The sequence below is a fragment of the Lupinus angustifolius genome, chromosome LG12 (genome assembly GCF_001865875.1).
Source record: "Lupinus angustifolius cultivar Tanjil chromosome LG12, LupAngTanjil_v1.0, whole genome shotgun sequence".
In the NCBI taxonomy this organism is placed as follows: domain Eukaryota; kingdom Viridiplantae; phylum Streptophyta; class Magnoliopsida; order Fabales; family Fabaceae; genus Lupinus; species Lupinus angustifolius.
In genome coordinates, this window is record NC_032020.1 from 17,106,305 (window position 1) to 17,123,496 (window position 17,192).

Consider the following 17,192-nt stretch of genomic DNA (forward strand, 5'->3'; position numbering starts at 1 on the left):
GGTACTCGAGTTGAGTTATTGAAATCGAACTGTGTTAAAATTTGGTGGACATGACTTTTTTTCTTTCTATTGTTTTAAAATTTCTAAACCATTTTTTTAGCTTATACTTGGTCACCTTTCCAATAATATAATAAAATGACGAGTTGAGTAGTGCTGCTTTGCACGTTTATACAATATATACATACTTACTATCTTAAGTCATATTTTAAATTTTATTTTGTACCAATAAAAATATATTATGTTAATTAAAAATTAAAAATTTATTATTAATTTTTGTTTTTGCTTTATTATTATTAAGGAGAAATGGTTTGTTTGATAATATATTTTTATTGGATGCTTATGAATACCTTGTGGGTGGAAATCAGGTAAACCAATCTCCCTACATATGACAATTTATACATGAGGTGTAATCCATGGGTAAAAGAAAAGTGGGTGAAGGTTCTGTTTGACCCAGATTGGGAACAATTGCAGTTTATCTCGGGTTGATGGAGTATCTTGAATATAAATTGCTTTAGAAACTTACAATGACGCCTACTTAAGTTTGTTAATGGCAGCAAGATATTATTGGTGGTATACTACTTGAAACTTGAAAATAACATTACTCAACAAACATGGTCCTCTAATTAAAGCTTAACCATGGATGATATATCTGATGTGTTAAAAACTTAATATAAAGGATAAATTGATTTCTAAATCATGAACCATTAATAAGGTAGCATCCAAATAAAAATGGGTGAAAGTCAATATCTCACCAAACCCACTAGAGGAAAAAGCCAGAAGCAACTATTATAAAGTTGTAGAGAGTGGCACCACTTCCACCAAACTTAGAAAAGTTTCCAACCTCTCCCACCAATATGGCACCTGCACCTCTTCCTTCTCAAGAATTCATTTTCCGTTCCAAACTACCAGATATTTCCATTCCCACCCATCTTCCTTTACACTCTTACTGCTTCCAAAACCTCTCCGAATTCGAACACCGCCCATGCCTCGTCAATGCCGACACCGGCGACACCCTCACCTACGCCGAAGTTGACCTCACCTCCCGCAGAATCGCCACCGGCCTCGACAAAATCGGAATCAGTCAGGGTGACGTCATCATGATCATCCTCCGCAACTGTCCCCAGTTCGCCCTCTCCTTCTTGGGTGCCTCCCACCGTGGCTGCGCCGTCACCACCGCCAACCCCTCTTATACGCCGGCTGAGCTGGCGAAACAAGCGGAGGCCACGAAAGCGAAACTAATCATAACACACGCTGCTTACGTGGACAAAATCAAATCTTTCTGTGAAAGCAACGATGTCAAGGTGATATGCATTGATTCATCACAAGAAGAAGGTGTTTTAAACTTCACGGTGTTAACTAACGCTGACGAGAAAGAAATCCCCGACGTTAAAATAAACCCAGACGACGTCGTTGCAATCCCTTTCTCTTCAGGAACGAGCGGTTTACCTAAGGGAGTAATGTTAACACATAAAAATTTAGTCACCACGGTGGCGCAGCTTGTTGACGGTGAGAATCCACACCAATACAGTGACAGCGACGACGTGCTTCTCTGTGTGCTTCCAATGTTTCATATCTTCGCGCTTAACTCGATTTTGCTGTGTGGGATACGTTCTGGCGCAGCGGTTTTGATCGTGCCGAAATATGAGATGACTAAATTGCTGGAGTATATAGAGAAGTACAAGGTGACGGTGGCATCGTTGGTTCCGCCGATTATTATGGCGTTGGTTAAGAGTGAAGATGCGGTGAGATACGATTTGTCGAGTGTTCGGGCAGTGATAACAGGTGCGGCACCAATGGGAGTGGAGATTGGAGAAGCTGTCAAAACTAGGCTTCCAAATGCCATACTGGGACAGGTCAAACCTCTCCACCCTTTATAGTTGAATCACTTTATTCCATGTTAACAGGAATATATGATTTCTCTCATTTAAAACTTATTTAGTTACTTGTACTTTTTATATAAACAAAAAAGCTAGGTAATAAATAATTTTAAATTCAAAATTAACTTTAAAAACTGGGAGATAATAAATTTTATTTTCTGCCTTTGGTAATTTGGGCTATTGTATTAAACATTTTATCTTAACAAAAATATAATTTCACATAAGTTTGATATGAATTTTTAATATTAATGGAGTAATGGTATATAATTTTTTTCATACGGCCAATACACAATACAAAACCTACTTATTAACGGAGAAGAATTTTTAAATAAAAGTGAACCACATGAATAATGAATATTATATGCGTTGTGTAAAAAAAACTTTATATTTATCTCTATAATTTATATAACTCTTAAACGAGTTATAATATGATTTGACACTTTTATTCTGAAAATATAATGTATTTTTACGCTTATGTATAAGTATAAAAATAATTATTTACCTCTCAATTTAATTAATGGATATGATCCTAACTCTTCTTAAACTCTATTAAAGTATTTTTAAATGGATAGTTTATATGTAATAACCCTGGTGATTATTGCATGGAATAAAAACTAAAAGGAGAAAAAATAACTTATTTCAAATATTATGGATAAAATATAGCCATAGTAATAAGACACCGAAAATTGATGTAGAATTTTGGATTTACAGGGATATGGGATGACAGAGGCTGGGCCACTTTGCATAAGCTTAGCATTTGCAAAGGAGCCATTGAAGATAAAGATAGGTGCATGCGGGAGCGTTGTTAGAAATGCTGAGATAAAAATCGTGGACACAGAGACTGGTGCTTCGCTTCCCACAAACAAAACTGGTGAAATTTGCGTTAGAGGCACAAAAGTTATGAAAGGTATTCATATTTATATTTTTTCACTATATAATATACTTATACATCCCATTCTATGATTTTTTACCAATGTTTTTATCAGGACAAATTATTACATGATCATTAATTTTGAATCATGCAATAATTCTCACTTAGCACCAATGACATGTTCTCCCATTAGATGGTGTTTCCTTTATTATTTTAACTTTAATATGACTGAAATGTAAACTTCAAGCAAGTACATTTCTCTCTCCTTTCCTCACCAATAGCATTATTCTTGACAAATTTCTTCTTTTATAACTAAAATTATCAAGACTGTAATATTTATGAATTGTTAGCGTAAAAATTTATATATAGTCACTATATTATTTATAATTTATTTAAATTATTTTTTAAAAGTCAAAAATAATTAAATATAAATAATAAATAATGAACAAAAAATATAAAAATATCTTACACTATTAATATATACATTTTATCTTTTGTATTTTAGCAACTATTATAATTATAGTTTTATATTACTATGCTTTTGACCTGAAAAACTTTACAGTGATGAAGCAATGAAGCATAAATGTCTAACTATTCTTTTAAAATTCCCATTTAGTACCTTTTTTATCATTAGATATGGATATTATGTTGAATGGGTTATGCATCCCATTTCTATTTAATGAGTTTAAATTATTTTAGTTTTATCAATTATGAAACTTGTGTTAACGAAAATATTAAAAGAAAATACATTTTCACCAACCTATGTATGCTTTTTACAAGAGGTGGGGGTCCTATTTATGCTTTATGTACTCTCCCAAGAGGCCATATTCCCGCGAAAAGCATCTTTACACCAACCCACCACCAACCACACGAACATGAGAATGAAGTCCACTTAGATTAGATTTAAAAACATAATAGTATTATAGACCAACTTTCTACTGCGTCATCTTGCAATAATCCACTTAGGTCTCCTTTTCTTTATAGGATCACTTTCAAAGTTTATTCATATTAATTAATTTTATCATCCAAATACTGTTACATTAATTGATTATGAATAAAAATTATCAACTATTTGAGTGGAAAGACAAGTCGAATAAATCTCATTAATGAAGAATATTTTAAAAAATACATACAATTTAATAATATTATCATGCATAATCCTTGACCTTGATTAAAAGTATAAAAAAATGTCATCATGTAAATAAAACCAAAGGTATAGTTCTCTTTTCTGGCCAAAAACGAGAATTTGATTTAAAAAATTTATTTATCTGGGAATCAGTCATCCCATACACGTACATGTAATAATTTTATTCTAAATTTAATTTAGATTTTATTCTTTAAACTTAAACAATTTCATAGATCTTCTGTATTTTTAAACAATATGCAGCCCATGTTTTCCATTTACCAGAAGATGTTTTCCCATTGGCCAAAGATTTGATATCACTACTCTTGGGTATTCACAAGTACTTTTTTTGATGAATTATTTCAAAATTGTCTTTTTTCTAATGAATCTATCGATGAAGTCGTCATAAAACGTAACTCATTTTACTTGTTTTTCCTCCACAATGAAGTCATTACCAGTGGGTCCAAGTAGTCTCAATCTTTTGATAATTGACATACACATGTAAGCCACTGATAATACTCTACAGCCACATGATTGATTAGAATGTGACCTAATTTTAGCTATCATAAATAGATCAAAGATAAATTAGATGATCAGTCCATACAATATCAATCCTGAGTTAGAATCTTCCATTTTAGTGTTTCCAAAACAAAATAAAATATAATTTTTAATAATATTTATCCTTCTAATTAATAAAATTACAATTTAGGTTAAATAAATAATTTCTCTCCATTAAAAAATTCTTGTTCATGAACGTAGTACTCCTTTAAACTAGATTGTATATTTGTTTACATGTATGAATAGTGTAATAGTTTTATACGCTGTATCATTTATCATTCATATTTAATATTAACCCTTAAATATAAATAACGAAGAATAATATAGTTACTATATATAAAATTTTAAAATAACAATACATAAATCTAAAGGAACCTAAATATAATACCATGATGACTCCGTCTTCTAATATATTAAAAAGGGTAAAAAAGAATGATACTAAAATATATTAGCAATATTGTTTGACTTGTTTCTAAAGATGCTTTATATGATTTGTGGTTGGTAAGGATACCTAAATGACCCAGAGGCTACAGAGAGAACTATAGACAAAGAAGGATGGCTACACACTGGTGATATTGGTTATTTTGACGATGATGAAGAGCTCTTCATCGTTGATCGATTAAAGGAACTAATCAAATACAATGGATTCCAAGTAGCTCCTGCTGAACTCGAAGCAATGTTGATTGCTCACCCAAATATTTTTGATGCTGCTGTTGTACCGTAAGTTCATTGCTTAGCATATAATGCTTTTGAACAAAAATTCATGTAAATATTTTTAAATGTCTCATATATTCAGTATTGTGATTTACTAAAGATTTAATAGATAAGAATAAGTGATTCTATAATAAAGAATGTAAATAAAAAGTTGTCATGCAAATAGAAATTATAGTCACCCGTTGAATGATTTGAAATAAAAGAAATTGTTGGTGAGGAGGTTCTAGTCTTTCCGGTTTTTGATGTTGTAAGCACTGTGATCTTGTTTTGTGCTGAAGCAATCCTCTTGCTACAGTCCTAATAAAGTTTTCAGTTAAAAAAAATTAATTTTAAGATTTTTAGGTAATAGTTAATTGTGATGATGAATGATATTTTTGATGTTGGTTTCAGCTTGAAACATGAAGTTGCTGGAGAAGTTCCAGTAGCATTTGTCGTGAGATCAAATGGTTCTAAGATTACGGAAGATGAAATCAAACACTACATTTCACAACAGGTTCTCTCTACCAAAATTATCAGTAGTTTATTTATTGTATATATAGTGGTGTGTGGAGGAGTTTAAGGTTAGAATAAAAACACTTTAAATTGAATCATTTTTCTATTATTTGAAAAAAGACTCCTCACAAATACATATTAAGTTATTATCTATTTATAACAATCGAAAAAATTATTAGACATATATAAAGAGTTTATATGTATCACATTATATATTAGTATATTACTATATCCGGTTGAAGCATGTATATTAAATAAGTGAATAGTAATAAATTAATGAATATATAATTTCATAACTTACTGTAGATTACAAATTAATTTGACTAAAAAAGAAGAGTTCTCTGACTAAAGTCTCATGTATTAATTATCTATTGATATTTATTTATTTATTTTTGGTTGTAATGTTTTATTTTGGATGGGTGTGTGTGCTTTTGGCAGGTGGTATCTTACAAGAGAATCAATAGAGTTTTCTTCACAGACACTATTCCTAAAGCAGCCTCAGGCAAAATTCTGCGAAAGGAATTAAGTGCAAGGCTTAACGAAGGTCTAGTACAGGCCAATTAGTTCCTTGTGGCACAAGAAAGTCACCAGACCCTTTGTATTTTGGTTTTCTTCTTGTTTTTGTATGTAATTTTTATAAATACAATTCGACAACTTTTCTATTTTCATAAATAATTCAATACTGTAAGAACCAACAACTTGACCACAACCACATCACTATGGAATAAAATCATGACTAGTAGTGATGGAGACCAAGATAATAAAATCTCAAAGGAGATAAATTATCACCTAAATAAAATATATCAAAATAAAGAACTCAATCACAAGAACAACATACTAAAATCTCACAAGAAATAGGACAAGTTTGCACCCAAAAAGTGATTACATTGACACTAAACCATCATCAGAAGTTCCCAACTCTTTCAACTAGTAAGCATGTCTTTTTTCAGTTTTGGAGAAACTTGGAAAGGGGCAACATGTCCGGTGTAAGTTTATCAAATGTTATTTTCTTAGCCCAATAGGGGCTTTTCTTTAATGGATATAGACTTGTATGCATCCACTTATTTTGCTGCTGAACTTCTCTCCCAGCCTAAAGCATGGTTTTGAAATCTTGGTTAAATTCCCACGGCCCAAATCTTGCACACAATAATTAAAAGAATAACATGTTTTATATTGATCCCTATTAGGTAATTACCTACAGAAATTAAGTCCTTCCTCTCATTCAACTCCAATTCAATTACTTGCTTTCTATTAATTTTTTGTCTACTTACAATCTTTTCTCACCAATCTTACTATTACTTTAGAATAAGTTATCAATATCCAAATTTACACCATGTTTATGTGAGATTCACCTAATACTTATTCAATAGTTGTACATAATATATTTTGGACAAGATAGTTAGAAGTTTCATCTCTACTACATGAAGTTTCAATTATTAAATAGTAAAAAGTTTAATATTATCGGTTGAAATTTTCTAAAATGAATAATTACAATGACTAAAATAACAGATATTCTCATTAAAATAAAATATAATATTTCAGGTACAAATTAAGGTAGAGTCAGATTTAGATCCAAAGAAATGACTATATCAAATTATTGAGTGAATTAATATTAAACAAAAATTATCCTAATCCACTTGACACATACCCTACATATACGGATATACAATATATACTACAAAATTTCAAAACCCCACTTGAAGAGGATAGGGCAACAATGTGGTAAATGGTTGGTAACACCTCATCTTCCAATATGAGAAGAGACTAGTATACTATGTTACTTGGGGTCAACTAGTGTTACTCTTTTGTCTGCCACCAATTATCTCATTACAAGAATACAAGCCTTATTTCAGTCTGCAACTCACATAAGAGACTATAATTTTGCTATATTTTTGTCCTCATCTCTTTCTGTTTCTATCCACACAACCACTAGCTAACGTTGTACATTCACTTTACCTACCTAGTCTACTACCTAACTCACGCTCACAGCACAAACAAATAGATATGGTCCATGAAACAAGGTGAATATTTTTAATTTAAATATTTAGTTTAATTCCCACCTTAAAATAAAAACAGAGATATACTAAAGTCTATCATTCTCCAAGCCATTTTTGTTGCACATATGAATATCAATTCAAGTGTCAATATCAATAACATGCTATTCATAATTGGCTTGATCAACAAAAAATTTCGTCACTGAAGACTGATAAAGAGATAAGACTGGGATCTTAATTTGTTGGACTGTAAATAACTCTTTGGTGACCTTGAATATCAAGTCAAATGTCAGTATCTGTAATATAATTCACTAATTGGATGGTTAACAATTATTTTCGTTATTTGACATGTTCTGCTTGTCAAAGTCGAATCCCACTTCCCATCCATCAACAGTGAAAGGATATGTCTTGGTACCTAGTCCTTAGTATGATGACAGTACATATACTTAATTATAAAATGTTTTTTAAGCACGTGGACTTAGATAGTAGAACAATGTTAAAGTTATTTAACAATGTTGTCTCAAATTATATTTTAAATTATGTCTCATATAAATAAAAATATATTATATTAATTAAAATAATTATATATTTATTATTTTTTCTGTTTTTATTTTGTTATCAATGATGAGAGACAAAATTTTAAAATATCATACTCATGCCACATGCATGCAGACAAAACACAAATCAATTTTTAGAGTTAAATGATCCTTAATGTAGAAATAATAGAAAATAATATTAGAAACGATACACTATTTTAATAAATAGGTTTAAAATCTTCTTAATCATAAAAAGTAACAAGTGTTAGAGTAGCATGTCAAAATGCCACTTTCTTAAAAAAAAAAAAATTAGATTTAATTGTCACGAGATTTAGCATTGGGGAAATAATATTTGGGAAATGAAATTCTTAGGGGATGATCAGCTGTCTTCAAACTTGTTCTTATCTTCTTTTCTGACCAATTAAAAATGTCATTTAAATAAAAAGATAATTTTAAAAATAAAAACTAATATTTTCACATTACTTGATGAAATCTAATTGTTTAAAGATATAATGATATAGTTTTTTGGGACAAAATTCTGTTATCGTGGATGGCACTTGCCATAGTACTCTTATCCAATTTCATCTAATTGTATGGATGCAAATAACGAGGAGAAGCGATACCATAGGAAAAGTGTATAACGTGAGGTCGAAAATGGGAAGATCTTCTAAGTATTTTCAGCTATGAAGCAATTATACATAAAAATGCAGCATGAAAAAGAAGTTACTTAGAGTCATGAGTAGTTGCAAGTGATGAGGCATGCATGTCCACTTTGGAGCTTAATGATCGCTTCATCAGAAGTCACATATGCTATCATCAACTAAAGTATAAAGCTGGTTTTATGAGTTTAACAAAAGAAATTGGCATCACTAAGAAATATGAGAGAAACTATTTACAGTGGAGGAGCACAGTAGAGATTATCAACCACAAGCGAAAGGAGAGAACCTCACCTCATTTATGTAAGTGTAAGCGTATAATTGAGTGAAGATTTATATACAGTTAGTATATCTTTTAACCTTCATTTGAATTATTGTTTTTTTTTAAATTAATAATAATTAAAAATGAACCGTAGATAATACAATAATATTGTGAAAAAACTCTTATAATATTAATGTAAATATCTTTTTCTCATTAAGTAACGTCATAGCCCAATGTATTTTTATTTATGTGGAGCCAGAAAAACACAAAAAGCTTGTCAATAGTCATATTTCTATTTGAGTCAGTCCTTCGCATATATTCCATCTCATCAATGCTTTTCTTACTTTTAGATTGGACTTGAAAACTGTATATTTATTTTTTTTCAATGTTATTTTTACAATGAAATTGTGATAATCTGAAGTCACCTTTTGGCTTTTATATTAATTTTATGGTATGAAGATAATAAAATATTAAAAGTAAGTAAGAGAGGTAGAGGCAACTTAATTTATTGTAAGAAAAATTATTAAATCTGCTAAATTATATTATGTTTATTAATAAATGAAAACACGAAGATTTTCATCTAGAAGAATTTTTATATCATACTAGTTTTTAGTCTATAATTTTTAGACAATAATCATCTTCCACATCATTGGAAATTGGTTGATGCAATAATTCCTTATTATTTTCTTCTCGTGAAGGAGATTTTCTAGTTTAACTTATTTTTGGAATCTTAAGACTTGGTGACTGAACAAACGACAGCATGACGTAGTTTCTTGGTTCACTATGTGCCTATGATTTAGAGACAATACTCACCGCAATCTTAGTAGATTAGAATACTCTGATCCCCCAATCTTGGTTTATTATTATGTTATATTGAAGCCTATTCATGATGGGATTATATATATGCTTATGTAATAGTAAATACCTGTGTGGAGGAAGGGTACGAATTTAATTTGTCTGCTACGCTACATTTTATAATTATATTTCCCATATGATCCTCCAATCATGGTTTATTATTATGTTATATTGAAGCCTATTCCATGATGGGATTGTATATATAAGATTATGTTATAACAAATACCTGTGTGGAGGAAGGGTACAAATTTAATTTGTCTGCTATGCTACATTTTGTAATTCTATCTCCCATGTGCTTGGTTCAGACCACAAATTTGGATATTAGTTAATATTACATCTCCATCATTCATTTGAAATAAATTTATCTGATTTTAATTATTAATACATTATTGATAATGAATATTTGATTAAGATCATTAATCCTGAATCATATAATAATTTCTCAATCAAAACAAAATCAGTATAGTCTGGTGTGTAACTGTATGTAATTGTAGTGCTGCAACATCACTCACTTAAGATCTAAGACCACCCCAACACTGGTGAATTCTTTAAATTTCCAAGAAAGTTGATATTGCTATTCAACACGGTGGGAAACATTTTTATCCATTTTTATTAAGAACTGTTTCCTATTCTGCAATTAGTTCTTTTTGTGTTTTGACTTCTGAGGCAAACAATAGAGATTCACCATTGAAGTTACTATTCTTAATATAAAATAAACAGTATGACCCAATTAAGATTAGAAAAGCTGTTTAGGATTGTGAATGTTCTAAGAGAACAATAACAACGGGCAAGTTAACTTAATTGATTTCATATAAATGTATATCTTGATAAACCATTCATTGTGAGAGGCTGTGGCGTATCTATTGTATGTAGGAGTAGTAGCTAAATGACAAGTCATTTTGTTGTCAGTATTGGCTTTGAATTGGAAATGCTAATTAGATAAATTTAATTCAATTAACATGAGGATTATTTTTCCATTATTGATTGAATAGAAACGAAATTGTTAAGCATTTATACTTATATATGTGCATGGGTGTAGACAGATATACATGGCTTATATAGCTTGATCATTAGAGATAGAACGTAAAATATGTATATCCTGACAGTGTAAAAATTTATACGCATGTATTTTATTTTTTACCATTCATTTAGATTACCTTTTCTTACAAGTGAGCAATAATTAAGAAATCAAATGTAATGATATAATCACAATATATAAAACTACACTATCGGTACATACATGTAGAGCCGTAAATAATCAGAGGTCTGCAGCACGATGCTTCAATGTTAATTAATCTAAGCCGCTAATTTTGTTAAAACAGCACGGCTGTCCAATCTTCTATAGACAGATAGTAAAACATGGAATGAAGATTAATTGTTTCACTTTTTTATGTCTTATTTGTCCCAATCTAATGAGAAATTGTCACCTATTTAAAAAGAAAAGTCACAAAGTGATAAAATAACTTTTTATACTTTTTGATGATATTTCATTAGACATAAAGACATGGTTTTTTAGGGACAAAGATCCTCATTAGCAAAACATTAATATTATATGCCTTTAATTTAAGACAAAATGTGAAAATGGTCTCCAATCATGTCCATTATAATTTAGTCTAGTCAAGAAGGTTTATCTTGCCCATATTGCAATTCCAAAATTAGTAGTCTGATGGAACACTGCATGATTTTAAGTTTCAACTCCTTGTTGATAAGGGTCACAACGATACTGGCTAAAACTTTCTGATTAGATGCTTAAATTGCAAACATTCACATATCTCAATGACTAAAAAACAGTTCAAATACAAATAAACCTGATTAATCTATCTGTGTAGGAGGTTTCATTATTTATTATTTAACCATCGACCGACAAAGGATCCAAATTCTGCCATTAATGAAGGCGACAACCTCTATGATTCTCTACTGATCTTGCAGATATATGTCCCTCTATCTCACTAAATATACACCATCTTTATTTTCTCACTAAATATAGTACTGTTTGTGTCTTCAGGAACAGTGAACCTTAGAGCCTCCTATATTGCATAAAGATCCCTCTCACCCCCTACTTCACATCACACCCTATATCTTTTCCTCTCTATTGCTTATATTTTTCCTTCATCTGTCTCTAGCTATACCCATGAATTTCCATCATCCTAATACTTCTCTTCACCTAAGGGAACCAGATGAGAACAATTCACTAAATCTAGATCTTCTCCTTGACCCTTCTTCCTCTTCTTCATCTTCACCTCCTATTACTTCAATGGAACCTAGGATATTCTCATGCAACTATTGTCAGAGAAAGTTTTATAGTTCACAAGCTTTGGGAGGCCACCAAAATGCTCATAAGCTGGAAAGGACTCTTGCCAAGAAGAGTAGGGAGCTGAGTTCAGCCATGCAAGCTTATGGAGAAGGAGGACAAGAAAGAAGACCATATTTCAGAGCTAATTCACACCAACAACACCATCTTGGTCGTGCTCTTGGGGTCATGGAAAACCAAGGTACGAGGGTTGTTGCGGAAAGAAGAGAGTTTAACTATGGTTCTAAAGATGGGGTACCTTCTTGGTCACGTGGCTATACTTCTGAAAATGTTCAAGAAGATGTTGGCCAACTTGACTTGTCCTTAAGGCTTTGAAGTAATTAGAAAGAAGATTCTTATTTATGATGAATCATTCTGAACCAAACAATGCACAAATAAGAAATGATTTGTATTGGGTTGAGCATCTCTTATGTTATCTTAATATATTTCTTTGCCTATAAAAAAACAAAGGGGTTCGAGGTGAGTTGGGGAATCAATGAGTGTTATTGTGACAATTTGAAGTGACACTTTTAGACGCTATAAGGTAGTACCACTGTCACTTTTCTTTAGAGGGTAAAGAAGGAAGCTGAATTTCAGGTTACATGGGTTACTATATTCATGACTGTTTCTATTTTTAAGTTTTTCTTTGTTCCTTTTTGTACTGTAAGCATGGTAGAATATTTATCATTGTAATATGAGATATTTTTTTTACAGAGAAGAACTTGAGAAGTTTGATAAAATAAAATGGAACAATACAACAAGAAAGTCAAGTGCCTGATCAGAATAACAATTGCATGCAAAATTTTAAGGATTTCCATGCTACATTTCTTATTAATATAATATATATACATGAAAGAGTAGCAGAAGCACAATTTAAAACTTAAACCCATAAATGGTATAATTTATGGAGTCATGTCGTGATATGGTCACTGAGGTTCAGTTTCCTTGTGACTTTACATGCAGCAAGTGAACATTTAATAAAATTTTCTTTGGTTTCTGTTTTCTAGCATGTAGTCTGAAAGTTCATCACATGGTCTTGTTGGTTCACGTCCCTGGTTGGAAAGACGCATATAAGTTTTTTGTTGTTGAAAAGGGTGCGTATGTGTGCTTTCTTATTAATTATTGACACAAACTAATGTCTTCTTCACAAAGCCTTTTTATTGTCCCTGACATGCATTTCATTCTTGAGTATGATAGAGCACAAAAAATGTATCTCTTTCTCGGCTTTGCTACAACTCACTAAAGAGGAAAAACAACTGATTCATAAGCTTCATGGAGTATTATTTATTCTGGCCACTGAAAGGCCTTAAACGGAGTTCAGAATCCGGTTGCTAAAGAAAAAGAGAAGATATTCAAATTGAGAATTGATTGATTCCTCTATTCACAAGTAGCTATAGGAGGAATCTATTAACAAAGAATTGTACTTCATGCTGGTCATTCACCTGACAATTTTATCTAAGACTATTATCATTATTATTTAAGAGATAAATACTACAAAAAAATAAAACAAAAAACAAAATGCTAGTACACTTATTTCTTTGTTTAATGTGAGATTACATTTTTCCATTGAAACTAAAAGAAAAAAATTAAACAAGAACTCCCATATTCAATGTCCTTGATAATTATCATTCACTTCTTATATTAGGCATGTGAACAATGATTGCTCTTTATTTTTTGAGTTAGAGAAATGGAGTTTTGTCACCTAGGTAAAGAACTTTATTATCACGGAGTTGAACATTCGTGCAGTCCATTAAGAAGTGAATCATGTGCAATTCGTCATTTACTTAATCAACCTGTGGTCTATAGACCCATTTGTACTTGAGAAATGACATATACATATATATTATTTAATTAAAACCTTAATTTACATATCTTTTCTTGGAAAAGAAAAGGAGATAATTTAAGTAACAAAAATTATATTTCCTTATTCTTTTCTTAGCTAAAAGAGGAAAATGATTATTTTTTATTACAAAAAGGAAATATGAGGCTTGAAATATAAAAAATATGTAAATACTATAGCTCATTGTATGTTAGGTACACATGGAGTTGCTGACATTGGTGCTTGAAGAACATGAGCATTCTACATATTTAGGCAAAAGACAAATTTGAAGATAATAAATTTTTTTATTAATCATTTGGTATTCAAATATCACATTGACACTGAATAATTTGGATTTAAGTAGGGATAACTTCTCCTTACCAAACATCTAATACAAGTGTATTCAAGGATAGTCAAGCTTGAATTTTCTAGTTAAGTTAGAAGATTCTCATGCAATTTAGCATTTAGTGGTAAATAATTTATTGAAATTGTAATAACTTTCTTAGAAGGAAGAATGATCAAAGCACCTCTCTTCACAGGTCACATTCTCACAATGGTGATGGTATAGCAGTTATTCAATATTGAGATGATGAGGGAAAGTTACTCAAATTTACAATTTTTTAATGGTAACTTTCTTCCAACAATTTTAAATAGTAATTAATTATATGTAATATGATGTTCTTGTACCTCTGGCGATAAGAGTCATCTATTTCCAACATTGTCCCACTCTATATCTGAATTAATTCTATATTGTCATATGAATAAAAGAAAATTATTTTTCATCGATTAAAAATGATAATTATACGAAAGAATGAGAATTTGGGACATGGGTGGAAGATTGTAAATTTAATGGGGTGTGAAAATATTGAAGGAGGAAATTAATTTATTTTGAAATTTGAAGTGGGACATGCTCCAACGATTACGTTTGGAATAATTTGGCTTCTCTAAAATGCAGATTGCACTCTAGAGTACCCCAATCCACATTGAAAATTGTAGCATGAACGTTTTGTTTGGTTTTCAAAATAAAAATTGAAGACGTGTTCATTTTTTATAATATTGTGGGACCTATTTACAATAGAAAATTTTCAAATCTAAAGCAAATACTTTAGTTGCTTTTTACCCTTAGATCAGCTATGAAGCTTCAACGATTATGACTAGTACAATCAGTTGCACTATGATTGCCTCCTTATAAAATCCCCTAGGTATATTTATTCTTGAGTTGCCAAATGGGTCAAAAAGAATTCTCAAAATATCTCAAGAATAAATATATCCTTTTTTCACACGTTAAAAAATAATTAAGGTACAAGGAGTTTACTGTATAGAACAAATTCAATTTAAATGAGCTATTTATATGATTCAAATTTAAAGGATTGTCCACCAATAATATAATTTTACAATATCAATCAACATCAATCATTCATTGTATAACGAGTGATGCATTAATGATATTAAATTCATTTAAGAGGTTTTGTTTTCAATACATTAACTGTTGTATAACGAATGATGCACTAAAGATAATAAATTATTTTTATATTATTAATACACATCCGTTATTTAAATCCTATTTATAACTAGTAGTGATACATAAACCAAAAAGGGAAACCTAGATTTTACAATTTTTAATGATAGTTTTTTTTAACAATTTTTAATCATATAATAATTATATGAGAGAATAAGAGTTCTGAGATTAGTAGATTGCAAACCAGTACTTTTGTATGGTGACACCTCATAATCTCATCATTTTATGTATTCTTTTAGTCCACATAAACTCGTGAGTGTTGAAATTTATAATCAACGTGAATGAAGTAATTAATGGGTGACAAGCTAATTGATTATGTGATTTGTGTTATTTAATGAGTGGATTGTAGTTCCTAAGTTTAGTTAATTGATTTTTCCTTGGTGTTTATCTAAGTTGGTGATGTTATCATATTTCTGGTCGTGTAGCTTTCTCCCTTGTGAAGGTTGTTCTTATCTTATGATATTTTAATAAAAAAATTACTTTTGAAAAAAGTTTATTTTCTTATACCATATATTGACACATGACATAAAAACTTGTTTAATGACCAATATTTTAATAATTTTTGTAAATATTACCAAATTCTTTCTTTGCTTAATATTTTAATACTGGAGATGATTCTAACTCAAAATGTATGAGTAGATATCCTCTCTAGTATTTGAGGGTCTTGTACTAGATAAAGATATTGAAATATGACATTGGGAATTTTTTTACATTTCAGATTTTAATATTTTTTGAATAAAATATTAAAACGTATTAAACTTCTTCTTTAATTGATATTCCAGAAGCACTGGACCTTTATACGGGATAGGATCCCAGCCCACAATATATGTGTTGTAAAATAATTTAGGAGAAGTACAGTAAATAGATTAAAACAAATAAATAAAATAAGACTTATAATACGAAATAAATAAGGAAAATTGAAGAGGAATGTAAGGTGCAGAGTGATGTTAAATCTAATTAATCTTAGCTATATTTTAGAATGGAAAAAACTAGTTGTTATTTTGTAGTTGACAGTTACAAATTGAAGAAAATAATGTTTGGTAAGGAAAAAGGAAAGAATTGCTTCAACTGTGCCATAATTACTCTTCTTTTGCAATGCATGTTAAAAAAAATGGAATTACCCTTGAGAAGCCTCAAATGTCAAAAGGTAGAAGTTGGATAGAACATTTGTAAACCAGACAGTGATTGTTGCCAGGTACTTTGAAAACTCTACGTGGGTTCGATTTGGTCGGCCATAATAACAAGTTATAGTGTTGTGAGGGTCCATGTTTCTTTAAGTTTATGATCCATGAGTCCATGCCTCTAAATAGCACATAATCCCATCATCATTATCTATGTAGTGGGTCCATATATCCTTGACTATGAGTCCCTTACGTCCTCGACTTGGTCCTTATGTGGGACACACTCTTTGTTACTTGCTTATTCAACAACTTATATTTAAGGTATAGCCCAGCTTGCTATGCACTTCTCTTTTTTACCGGTTTAGCTAAAATCAAACAACAATTTCAGTGCCTTTCTTGTTTCAGTTAATCTGCATGTTCAAGTGCGTTCTGGACTTTAGCCTTTTTAAATTGCTTCCTACTCGTAAGTTTCTCCCTTTCAAGGTTCATATGATCACATGAAAAA

At 30.5% G+C, this 17,192-nt stretch overlaps 2 protein-coding genes across 3 annotated transcripts; both read left to right on the forward strand.

Annotated features, from left to right (window-relative positions):
- LOC109362706 (4-coumarate--CoA ligase 1-like) lies at positions 795-6,350 on the forward strand. Of its 2 annotated transcripts, none has more exons than XM_019608691.1 (5): positions 795-1,853; positions 2,589-2,784; positions 4,936-5,149; positions 5,534-5,636; positions 6,074-6,350. In XM_019608691.1, exons 1-5 carry the CDS (start codon positions 855-857, stop codon positions 6,197-6,199), a joined length of 1,638 nt encoding a protein of 545 aa, XP_019464236.1. In that variant the 5' UTR covers positions 795-854; the 3' UTR covers positions 6,200-6,350. The 2 variants fall into 2 exon arrangements, with proteins under 2 accessions (XP_019464236.1, XP_019464237.1); XM_019608692.1 differs by lacking the exon at positions 6,074-6,350 and adding an exon at positions 5,807-5,839 and having other exon boundaries at positions 5,534-5,651.
- On the forward strand, positions 11,551-13,336 carry LOC109361777 (zinc finger protein 2-like). Its single transcript, XM_019607318.1, has 2 exons — positions 11,551-12,565; positions 13,243-13,336. Exon 1 carries the CDS (start codon positions 12,070-12,072, stop codon positions 12,562-12,564), a length of 495 nt encoding a protein of 164 aa, XP_019462863.1. The 5' UTR covers positions 11,551-12,069; the 3' UTR covers position 12,565; positions 13,243-13,336.

Coding starts and splice junctions, on each gene's coding strand:
- LOC109361777 (XM_019607318.1), top strand. CDS start 12,070: ATGAATTTCCATCATCCTAATACTTCTCTTCACCTAAGGGAACCAGAT.
- LOC109362706 (XM_019608691.1), top strand. CDS start 855: ATGGCACCTGCACCTCTTCCTTCTCAAGAATTCATTTTCCGTTCCAAA. Junction 1,854..2,588: donor CAAATGCCATACTGGGACAG/GTCAAACCTCTC, acceptor TTGGATTTACAG/GGATATGGGATGACAGAGGC. Junction 5,637..6,073: donor AACACTACATTTCACAACAG/GTTCTCTCTACC, acceptor TGCTTTTGGCAG/GTGGTATCTTACAAGAGAAT.